The 12,003-nt window shown below is 39.6% G+C and overlaps 1 protein-coding gene across 1 annotated transcript in view; it reads right to left on the bottom strand.

Moving 5' to 3' along the window:
* Positions 1-1,111: 1,111 nt before the first annotated feature.
* LOC144685768 (uncharacterized) overlaps positions 1,112-12,003 on the bottom strand; it is a 197,050-nt gene continuing 186,158 nt past the window's right edge. The window contains exons 4-7 of the mRNA XM_078550619.1: positions 10,275-10,345; positions 7,668-7,776; positions 3,092-3,116; positions 1,112-2,995 (exon numbers count right to left, since the gene is read on the bottom strand). Coding sequence (XP_078406745.1) covers positions 2,929-2,995; positions 3,092-3,116; positions 7,668-7,776; positions 10,275-10,345 — 272 coding nt within the window. The 3' untranslated portion in view covers positions 1,112-2,928. The remainder of the gene's footprint in view (positions 2,996-3,091; positions 3,117-7,667; positions 7,777-10,274; positions 10,346-12,003) is intronic.

Below are 12,003 nucleotides of genomic sequence, written 5' to 3' on the forward strand. Positions count from 1 at the left end.
GGTGAAAGAAAGTTCATGTTGAGTATAAACATTGGCTTAGACCACTTAGACCTAATGGCTTATGTCAGTGCTGTAAAATCTATGTAATGCTACCTAAGTTTAACAATTACCCGTTTGTGTAGTAGCACCGAACAGTGGAATTTCTATAAGATTCCTACTTAATCACTAACAACTCTCAGGCTAGACAAGAGAGAGGCTAAAATTAAAGGTTTATTTACAGATTAACACAATGAAGTATCAATGTGACAACATGCAAGCATGCAACATAGTTTTTGGTATGTATGATTTTTTTCCTTCAGTCTTCCATAATTTTGTAAAATATTTTTTTCCCAAATGCTGCCTTTGCGCTAAAATTGATCATTTACAGTCTCTCAGAACTTACATTTCATTTTTTAAAGATGCCTCTCAGAAGCCATATCTATCAGCTTATAAAGCTAAATTTCCTTTGCTCTTGATCGACCACCATATTTACAATGCTATTTTGGCATGACAAAGATGCAGGTTCTCTTAGTGTTCTCAATGGTGAAAACAAAATTCCAGGGACTAGCTGACCTTTTTGTACAATTGTGGTAAATGCCTGCTATATAGTGCTGAGGAGTAACTGACAGTAAAGCTGCCTGAACTGTTTCCTGCTAATGTGTTTCAATATTCACTGTCTTACTCTTTGGCCAAAAGAATTTTCCTTTTGTTTTCAGAGGGCATGTTGGGTTAAATTATTGAAAATAGGTGCATTAAATTGGCTTGTATCTCCTTGAGTGTAAGAGATTGAAGGATGAGCTAATTGAGTTTTTTAAGATGTTAAAAGGATTAGAAAAGGTAGATATGGAGAAACTGATGGGGAATCATTAGCAAGAGGGAATAGTTTTAAAATTAGAGTTTAGTCTTTCCGGATTGAAATCAAGAAGTACCATTTCATAAAGGGTAGTAGGAGTTTGGAAGTCTTTCCCCAAAAGGCTGAGGATGCTAGGACAATTGGAACTTTCAAGACTGAGATATATTTTAAAGGCAATGACATGGAGCTGGGTGCACACTAGCTATAATCTTATTAAATGGTGGAACAAGCCCATGGCATTAATAGCCTACTCTTGGTTCTTCATTGAGCATCATTGGTTCTTCATTTTTAATCTAGGAATATAGTACTCACAAGCCTATCCAGATAAAATTCTGTTTGCCTCACAAGTGGTTCCCACTTTACTACAAAATAAGAAATCTCAATGGCACGTTGGAGGTGAAAGGGAAGAAGGATATATTTTTGCTATATCTTTGGCACTTGGACACCAGGGTATTGCTTTGTGGTGGGGGTGCATCAATGCAGCATTAAATAACCTGTCTGATCATTCTTTATTTCTGTGTGTTTACCCTGCACCTAAAAATTATTTTTGTCATGGGGGACTGTTTCAACATTTTAATTTTTATATTTGAATTTGGGGAATTTCACCCACCTTTTTAGCTTATTGCTTCGGTCAAAAATTAAGGTTGCTTGTGAAAGGGTAGAAGGAAAAGCATACAAACTTGCAATAATACTGTGCTTTAATACTGTTGAATTGCAGTCACTAGTATATAGGTAAACACAGCTTCCAATTTATGTACAGAAATGTTTCAGAAAGAGTCAATGAATGAATATCCAATTACTCTGTTTTTTTGGTGTCCATACTTAATTCTTCACTTTCACTCAAGGAAACTTTTCACATCTGACTTTAAATTCCATTTTCTTGACCTTCCCAAGATATATTTATATATTTTCTTGGATTGAATTGTTTTCATATTATAATTACACATTTATACAAAACCAAAACGTTCCGAGTGCAGAACTTGAATATATTGATTGAATAAAACAATCTTAAACAAAGATGGTCAAAATAAATACAATTTTAACTGAGGCAGATGTAGCAATTCATACCTTACAACATTATGAAGATGTAAAGTTTTCTGTAACATTTCACCCTAAGAGGTATGTTTACAATGATGGACAAGTTAGAATTATTGCCATTGATATGAGTACATTTTAATGGGAGACTATGCAGATCAGTGAGGACCAAATTGCTGGTGTACCAACATGTGTCATAATCACTAAATACAGGTATGAACTCTCAATTCGCCATGTTCTAAGTTATCACTCTGCTGTGCTTTTGGAGTGGAGGCTGGGCAGGTGATGAATCGCCTTCAGCTCACCATGTTGCATCTCCTAGGGGCAGGTTACAGCAGTAGAGGACTAGAAGTAGTATAGAAACTACAAAGGAAATGCAGTAAACAATATGCATACAGCAAGCTCCTATAAACAGCAATGTATTAATGACCAGATAATCTGTTTTTATGATGATTGAGGGTTTATTATTAGCCAGGACGACTGAGGATAGCTCTTGCTCCTCTTTGAAATACTGCTATGGGATTTTTTACATCCACCTGAGAGGGCAGATAGGACCTTGGTTTAATGCCTCATCTGAAAGACAGTACCTTCAACAGTGCAGCATTCCCTCAGCGCTGCAGTGGAGTGTCAGCATTGATCTTTGTGCTGAAGTCCTGGAGTGGGATTTGAACCCAGAACCTTCTAACTCAGCAGTGAATGCTGCCAACTAAGCCATGTCTGGCACACAAGAAGTGAAAGGGGGTGGAATTTGATTTCAAAACTGAAATGGTGTTGGAAAATATCAGTGCTAACATGAAGATGTACATCATGCTATCTGAAATTTTCTGGTTTACCAGTGTTTCTTACACTACCAAAATAAACATCACAAAGGGCAAAAGCACATTTAATAAAACAAAATTCAAATACAGTAAATCCAGTAATTCACCAATGACTACTCGCTTAATATATTTCAACACTCTTGTTTAACCAACTATTGTTGGATGCTGCATTCTATAGAATACAGCATTGTAAACTGGAATTCCAGTTAATTAATCCTGCCATCCATTGTAAAAACAAGTCAATTATTGAATACTATATACATTTTCTTCCACTGCTTGTTGTATGTGCAATCCAATTGTAGTTGTTCCACTGTGGATACAAACAGTTAATAAATATTTTGAAAAAATGGAAGAAAAAGTGATTAAGTTTGCTTTAAAAAAATTTGTTTCAAATAGAAATTCTTACCTTTCATCTTTTGTGAATTCCTTCTCTAAAAGACAAAAATACACATTGAAAAATAAATGTCAAACATGTCGACGGTTTCCGTGTTGGAAGATATTTTATTTACAGTTAGCTGCACAGGGGAAGGTGATGGAGTAGTGGTGTTATCAGTGGACTAGTAATCCAGAGACCCAGGGTCATGCTCTGGGAACCTGGGTTCGAATCCTGCCATTTGAATTCAATAAAAATCTGGAATTAGAAGTCTAAAGGATGACCATGAAACATTGTCGATTGTTGTAAAGACCCCATCTGGTTCACTTAGGGAAGGAAATCTGCCCACATGTGACATGATTCCTACATGTGGTTGACTCTTAAATGGCCTACAAAGTCACAAAAAAGGAATTAAACCGGACGGCCCACCCGGCATCGAACTAGGCACCGGAAACGACAACAGCAAACTCAGCCCTGTTGACCCTGCAAAGTGCTCCTTACTAACATCTGAGGGGTAGTGCCAAAATTGGGAGAGCTGTTTCACAGACTAGTCAAGCAAAAGCCTGACATAGTCATCCTCACGGAATCATACCTGACAGATAATGTCCCAGACTCCACCATCACCATCCCTGGGTATGTCCTGTCCCACCAGCAGGACAGGCTCAGAACAGTGGTATACAGCTGGGAGGGAGATGCCTTGGGACTCCCTTAACATCGATGTTAACTTCCCTAACTGGGAGACTGGAAGTCCTTATCATTGATTCCTGACCCCATGAAGTCTCATGACATCAGGTCAAACATAGGCAAGGAAACCTCCTGCTGATTACCATCTACGGCCTGCTACCCACACCACCGCCCCCCCCCCCCCCCTCACCATCAGTTGATCAATCAGTGATCCTCTATGTTGAACATCACTTGGAGGAAGCACTGAGGGTGGCAAGGGTGCAGAATGTACTCTGGGTGGTACTTCAATGTCCATCATCAAGAGTAGCTCGGTAGCACCATTACTGACCGCACTGGCTGAGTCCTAAAGGACATAGCTGCTAGACTGGGTCTGCGGCAGGCAGTGAGGGAACCAACAAGAGGGAAAAACATACTTGACCTCATCCTCACCAACCTGCCTGCCGCAGATGCATCTGTCCATGACAATTGGAGTGACAACCGCTCAGTCATTGTGGTGACGAAGCCCCGTCTTCACATTGAGGATACCCTCTATTGTGTTGTGCAGCACTGCCACCGTGCTAAATAGGATAGATTTCAAACCGATCTAGCAACTCAAGACCAGGCATCCATGAGGTGCTGTGGGCCATCAGCAGCAGCAGAATTGTACTCAAACACAATCTGTAATCTCATGGCCTGGCAAATCCCCCACTCTACCATTACCATCGAGCCAGGGGATCAATCCTGGTTCAATGAAGAGTGCAGGAGGGCATGCCAGGAGCAGCACCAGGCATACCTAAAAATGAGGTGTCAACCTGGTGAAGCTATAACACAGGACTGCTTGTGTGCCAAACAGCATAAGCAGCAAGTGATAAATAGAGCTAAGTGATCCCACAACCAATGGATCATATCTAAGCTCTGCAGTCCTACCACATCCAGTCATGAATGGTGGTGGACAATCAAACAACTTCACTGGAGGAGGAGGCTCCACAAATATCCCCATCCTCAATGATGGAGGACCCCAGCACATCAGTGCAAAAGATAAGGCTGAAGCATTTGCAATAATCTCCAGCCAGACGTGCCAAGTGGATGATCCATCTCGGCCTCCTCCTGAGGTCCCCAGCATCACAGATGCCAGTCTTCAGCCAATTCGATTCACTCCACATGATATCAAGAAATGGCTGAAAGTAAAGGATACTGCAAAGGCTATGGGCTCTGACAATATTCCAGAAATAGTACTGAAGACTTGTGCTCCAGAACTTGCTGTGCCCCTAGCCAAGCTGTTCCAGTACAGCTACAACACTGGCATCTACCCAGCTATGTGGAAAATTGCCCATGTATTTCCTGTATACAAAAAGCAGGACAAATCCAACCCGGCCACTATCCGCACCATCAGTCTACTCTCGATCATCAGTAAAATAATGGAAGGAGTCATCAACAGTGCTATCATTTGCTTAGCAATAACCTGCTCACTGACGGCCAGTTTGGGTTCTGCCAGGGCCATTCTGCTCCTTACCTCATTACAGAATTGGTTCAAACATGGACAAAAGAACTGAACTCCCGAGATGAGGTGAGAGCGACTGCCCTTGATATCAAGGCCGTGTTTGACCAAATGTGGCATCAAGTAACCTTAGCAAAACTGGAGTTAGTGGGAATCAGGGGGAAAACTCTCCGCTGGTTGGATTCATACCTAGCACAAAGGAAGATGGTTGTGGTTGTTGGAGGTCAGTCATCTCAGCTCCAGGACATCACTACAGGAGTTCCTCAGGATAGTGTCCCTGGCCCAACCATCTTCAGCTGCTTCATCAGTGACCTTCCATCATAAGGTCAGAAGTGGGGATGTTCGCTGATGATTTTACAATGTTCAGCACCATTCACGGCTCCTCAGATACTGAAGCAGCCCATGTCCAAATGCAGCAGGACCTGGACAATATCCAGGCTTGGGCTGACAAGGCGCAAGTAACATTCATACCACACAAGTGTCAGGCAATGACCACCTCCAACAAAAGAGAATCTAACCATCGCCCCATGACATTCAATGGCATTACCATCACTGAATTCTCCCACTATCAATATCCTAGGGTTATCATTGACCAGAAACTGAACTGGACTAGCTATATAAATACGGTGGCTACGAGATTCAGATCAGAGACTAGGAATCCTGTAACAAGTAACTCACCTCCTGACTCCCCAAAGCCTGTTCACCATCTACAAGGCACAAGTCAGGAGTGTGATGGAATACTCCCCAACTGCCTGGATGAGTGCAGCTCCCACAACACTCAAGAAGCTTGACATCGTCCAGGACAAAGCAGCCTGCTTGATGGCACCACTTCCACAAACATGCACTCCCTCCACCACCAACGCACAGTAGCAGCAGTGGGTACCATTTACAAGATGCACTGCAGGAATTCCAACCCAATACCAAGGCTCCTTAGACAGCACCTTCCAAACCCACGACCACTGCCACCTAGAAGGACAAATGCAGCAGATAGATAGGAACACCATCACCTGGAAATTCTCCTCCAAGTCACTCCCCATCCTGACTTGGAAATATATCGTTGTTACTTCACGGTCACTAGGTCAAAATCCTGGAACTCCCTTCCTAACAGCACCGTGGGTGTATTTTCACCACATGGACTGCAGCGGTTCAAGAAGGCAGCTCACCACCACCTTCTCAAGGGTAACTAGGGATGGGCAATAAATGCTGGCCCAGCCAACAAAGCCCACATCCCCTGAATGAATTTTAAAAAGCTGGTCCTTTTCTTTTGAATGAATTTCATCTTTTATTCTGAAACAAAAAATAGTTGACCAAGTATTTTCATCTAAGCCGATAGAAAATATACAATGGAAACATCTATAAAATTACTACATCTGGACTGTCTAGGGTCTAGGGAGGTTTTCTTAAGAACGACTTCTGTGGTATATCTTGGAAGCACTCGCTTAATCCAGTTGAAACCTATCTGTCAAGGCTAGTCGAGTAAAGAGTCCTATCTGCCACTGGGGGAGGTGGGGAATGATTTCTCATAAATATTTTACTAAAATTTTAAAACTAAAACTATTAACTGCTTAGTACATTTCAATACTTCTCTGTTAAATTTGTTAGATGCAACTTGCTGGCTGTCCTCCTAAATGAGTGATTTTTTTTTATATTGCATTCTATTAATATCTAGCTCAGTACAGCTTTTAAGATGATTGGTTTATCCCTCTTGAAATGAGAAGTACTACACTGGAAACCCTTCAGTTCACTGGCACAATTTTCACATCAAGAATGTTGGAAGATTTTGGTTATGTCTTTACTGTGTACTTCTTGCATCCCTGAATATAGTGGGATACTGGGGCCTGGTACACCCTTCACTTTAAGTTACACCAATTCTTTTCAGTACTACTCCCACCACTTAAAGTTACCTCACCTAATTAGTCTGCCTCCTCCACTTAAATGCTTCAATTCCCATTGGCACACACTTTTGTGAAAACTCAGTGCACATTTAACATTCCTTCATCCTCCACTCAAAGATTTCATTTGTTAATCTCTAGTCTGCCCTATACCCTGTAACTAGAGCAGGAGAGGGAAAGTTGGTGAATCTTTGAAAGGGTACAGGCTATCTGAAAAATGAGATGAGCGGAAGAAAGCCAGTTAGAGGTGTAACTGGCCATACAACCTATCCAATAACAAACTCCTAATCTCCTATATGACCAGACATAAAGAAACTGACTAATGTTGTATTGGCCAAATGTAGTCATAATTCAGTGAGAATTGCTGCTGCATACAACCCTGTACTGCACACCTTCTTTACAAATGCAGTGGTGTCAGTTGACCATTTCAGTCAGGTCTGCAGGATAATCTTTTTATTTCAACTTTTATCCCTGTTCCGGATGAAAATGATTTATCATATCCAAGAACTGAAACTGCACGCTGCAGTAAATCAGAATAACTAAGATCATCACTTACGTTTCTTTTTGAGGATAAATGTAGTTATTCCAGTGAGGATGATAACAATTGCCAAGCTTGTTATGCAGATGCAAACTAAAAGATTCACACTTGGTGGTGACGTTACATCCTACAACAGAAAAAAAGGTTAAAAAGAACTTAAGTAAAATTAATTCACTGTGAAGAAATGTAAATATGAATTTACAGAGGTTTTCCTCATCCTTCATTTACTGTTTGCCTTTAACTTAAGAGGCCCTTTACATTTACCCCAGGTTGTTGAGGGAGGCATGGGAAGAGATTTCAGGGGCCCTGGCAGTAATTTTCAAATTCTTTCTGGCCACAGGTGAGGTGCCAGAGGACTGGAGAACTGCTAACATTGTCCCATTATTAAAAAAGGGAGGAAGGGATAGACCAGGAAATTACAGGTGGGGAAGTTACTAAAAAGAATTCTGAGTGGCAGAATATATCTGCACTTGGAAAGACACAAATTAATCAGGGATAGTCAGTATGGATTTGTTAAGGGAAGGTCATGTTTGACAAATTTGATCGAATGTTTTGAGGAGGTAGCCAGGACTGTTGATCTGGTCTACATGGACTTTAGCAAGGCTTTTGATATGATCCCTCATGTCAGACTGGTTAAGAAAGTAAGAGTCCACGGGATCCAAGGCAAAATGGCACGTTGGATCCAAAATTGGCTGAGAGGCAGAAGCAGAAGGTGATGGTAGAGTGATGTTTCTGTGACTGGAAGTCTGTTTCCAGTGCAGTGCTGGGGCCCTTGCTGTTTGTGGTGTACATAAATGATTTGGACTTAAATGTAGGGGTTATGATCAAGAAGTTCGTGGATGACTTGAAAATTGGTAGGGTGGTAAATAGTGAGGAGGATAGGTGTAAACTGCAAGAGGATATCAATGGACTGGTCAGGTGGGCAGAGCAGTGGCAAATGAAACTCAACCCGGAAAAGTATGAGGTAATGCACTTGAGGAGGGCTAACAACCCTCCGTGTAAAAGCGCTTTCTCCTGCTCTCCAGCTATTAAATATCGTATATTTAATATTCTATCAAATGGCCCTTAATTCTAGACCCCTGAATCACTAAAAGGGTCTATTTCTTCCAATTCTACCTGATCAATTCTACCCCTTCAGCCAAATATCCCCTTAACTTCTTCTGTTCAAATGAAAGCAGCCCCAATTTTCAAATCTTTCTTTATATTCGCACTTGCTCACTTAAGCCAACAAGGTCCAGCAGATCTGACTCGGAAATGCCTATTGCATTCCTCTATTTATTTTCCTCTATTAAACAGAGAACGTCAGTTTTTATCTGTGATTAGACACATTGCTAATTATATTCTCAAAAATTAAACATTTCAAAGCTGCCTGTCTCCATGATTTCATTGGTGAATTATTAATGGAAGAAAAGAATTTTCTCCCAGTTTTTTATTACAAGAGGAATTTCATGCCGTGTGGTAATGTGGTGGGTTCCATGTCCTGACATTGAAACAGTGTGTCCACTTGGACTGAAGACTTTTTTGATGGACATATAAATCTCCCTGTCACCCATACCCCTTCAAACAGTACAAGTAAGGAGGGAACAATTCATACACACATAGCTAGAATGTAGCCTCAGTAACAGTAGTAAGTTTCAATACTTTCCACAATAAAAGATGTGACATTTGAAAGTTCTAAATGATGGAACAGTCTATATTCCTTGTTCTGATTTCTCACGTTGTTACAGCAAGTATTTAAATATGGGGGTAGAGTTTCCACTTTAGGAGCATTCAGCAATCTCAGCATAAATCGCATTCAAAATTGTGTTAGTTTTGAGAAGAGTTTCTTTTTCTCAAGTTTTCATTCCAAACTTATCCTTGCCTTAAAAAACATTCCTTGATATATTTAAAATGATAATTTGGCGCAGTTTGATTAATAGAGCTAGGATTGGGATTTCCACAAAAATTAAACATTTTAATCGGTGCCTAATTTACCACTTGTGAGTAACTTGATTTAAAATAATTGAAAATGACTTCAAAAACAAACATATAATTAACATTAGTTATATTGATGCATAATTAGCTTCGTAGTAAGTAAAAAAATGAATCGACAACCTGGCTATCTGGTGTCCTTGCGGCAGACAAAGCTTATTTTTTGAAGCTTCCTCGAAGTCCCAAAAATAAGTGCAATTACTTGCCATTATCTGGACTATGGTCAATTTTCAGGGCAGGACCAATTTCCATGGCTATGCTTTTTAACCTACTGTAATAGATCACATAAATTTGAGTCACACAATATTTTGCACTGGTTTGGGTGATTATGGGTAAATTGCGCCAAAGAAAGGCACACATGTTTGCACAGGTTCTCTAGAATACCCATACAGATTAATAATTAATTTCTTCAAACTTTACGAAAATTGTGCTAGGCTTTACAAATCCCCACTTGTTGATTTTTTTCCACAATAGAATAAGGCCAAAGGCGGCATATAAATCACCCCGTGGAGAACTGACACATCAATGTTGAAAGACTGATGCGTTGCAACGTCAATAGAAAGAAGTATTACAACACCCACAATAAAAATGTTCCGACATTTTAGATTAACTTAAGGCTTGTCTTAAGCTCTTTAACCTTAAATGTATACTCACAATTGGTTGAGAAGAGCTGCTGGTCTCATCAGGAGAGATTGTAAAAGCAGAATTCAGAATTTTTGTAATACCTGAAGTGAAAGAATTTAAGTCCAGCTGATATCACAAGTAATGTGCAAAGTTATAGTGTGAAAAACAAAGCATGACATTTCACAGGAAGGCTCCACAGTGTACCTATCATCAAATTTATTGTGCAAGAGTCATCCTAAAAATAATCTTTAAACATAAATATAATTTTTTTTCAAATGAGCTGTGAAAGTAAATCTTGTCACCCGGCCTCAGATGCCGGCATCTCCATACTGACATTGAACTCACTGAATAGTAAATTCATGGGGATATGACCTGGTGGTGAGACCTAAACCTTGGAAGCCATAAATCTTGTGTTAATTTGAAAATAAAATGAACTCCATTTTGTTATAAACTACAGGCACATTCTCAGGAATAAGAACATTGCTGAGCATTATTCTGAAATATTCTTTAACAGTTGATGTGATAGCAAGAACAACCATAGAACAAATACACCAATAAATGCTGTGTTTGGATGTAGGCTTTTATATAATTGAAGATAACAGGAAGGAATCCTTCAACCAGAATAGTACTGATCCCAGATATGCCAGTACATGCTCAAACATATTTAGAATGAACTCTGATCAAATGAAATCTACTTAACATATTGTTTTATACCCCAGCCCAAAGTCATCTCAGTTGGTTGTACTGTGAGAAAATGCCAACCATGTACAATGAAATCCCTCTTGAAGGAAGCATTGATTTTATCTTAGTGAATTATTTTGGCTTGCTGATAAAAGTGAAGGAGTGATACTTTTGCTTTACATTATTAAATTCTGATTCAAATTCTGTCAGCAAGTCTGAGTACTCAATGAACTGTGAGAGGCATCAAAACTAGCCCAATCCTGTCTTCAACCAAAACCTACATGTCCTTTCTTTATAAACAAACTTGTACGATTAGATTTTTATAACTTTTCAGTCACTTCAAAAGTAATTTATTGGATGTGAAGGGATGAACTGAGAATGTGAAAGCCATAAGATAAATTCAAGTTTTCTTTCACTTTGCAATGACTAGAAGCTATAAATCAGTGATAGAAGATAACGGCACATGGCTGGTAACTTTGACCTATGGCCAGTTTGAGTTGTGAAAAAGAAATATATTTAATGGATGGACACACAATGCATTTTCACGTTTAATATTTCACTCACACTGTAGGTGAGAAAAACCATGTAAGGAAATTTGCACAAGATTCGGTACTTACAATGTGAGTGAAACACTATAAGATTTAAAGTATGCATGTCTACAGCCTTCAAACCCTATGTGGCCCATGAGCCTTGACTATCCACCCTTAGTGGTGATATTTGCCATTTTGTAAAGTTTGAAAGTTTAGCATGGGACTATATTAAGGTGAGGTCAGGTTCTTGCTCAGCATGATAATTAATGCCTTGTGTCGCCACTTCCAGGAAGAAAAGGTATAGAAAAGGTGCTAATTAAAGGGAATGAAGACTACAAATGAGAATTGATATCAAATTGTTGATACAAGAGAAAATTGCATTAAGAACCCAAATGAGTGATAACACATCCAATCCTTCTGTTAAATTAATTTGAGAACACTGTATAACATTCTGGTGGAGCCATGGCATTCATTTGCATTGCCACTAAATGGGAGATGTTGTGTAGGTTTACACCAGAATTAATGTCAGCATTTTTTTTGCCAGTTTT

The sequence above is a fragment of the Cetorhinus maximus genome, chromosome 10 (genome assembly GCF_964194155.1).
Source record: "Cetorhinus maximus chromosome 10, sCetMax3.hap1.1, whole genome shotgun sequence".
Lineage (NCBI taxonomy): Eukaryota > Metazoa > Chordata > Chondrichthyes > Lamniformes > Cetorhinidae > Cetorhinus > Cetorhinus maximus.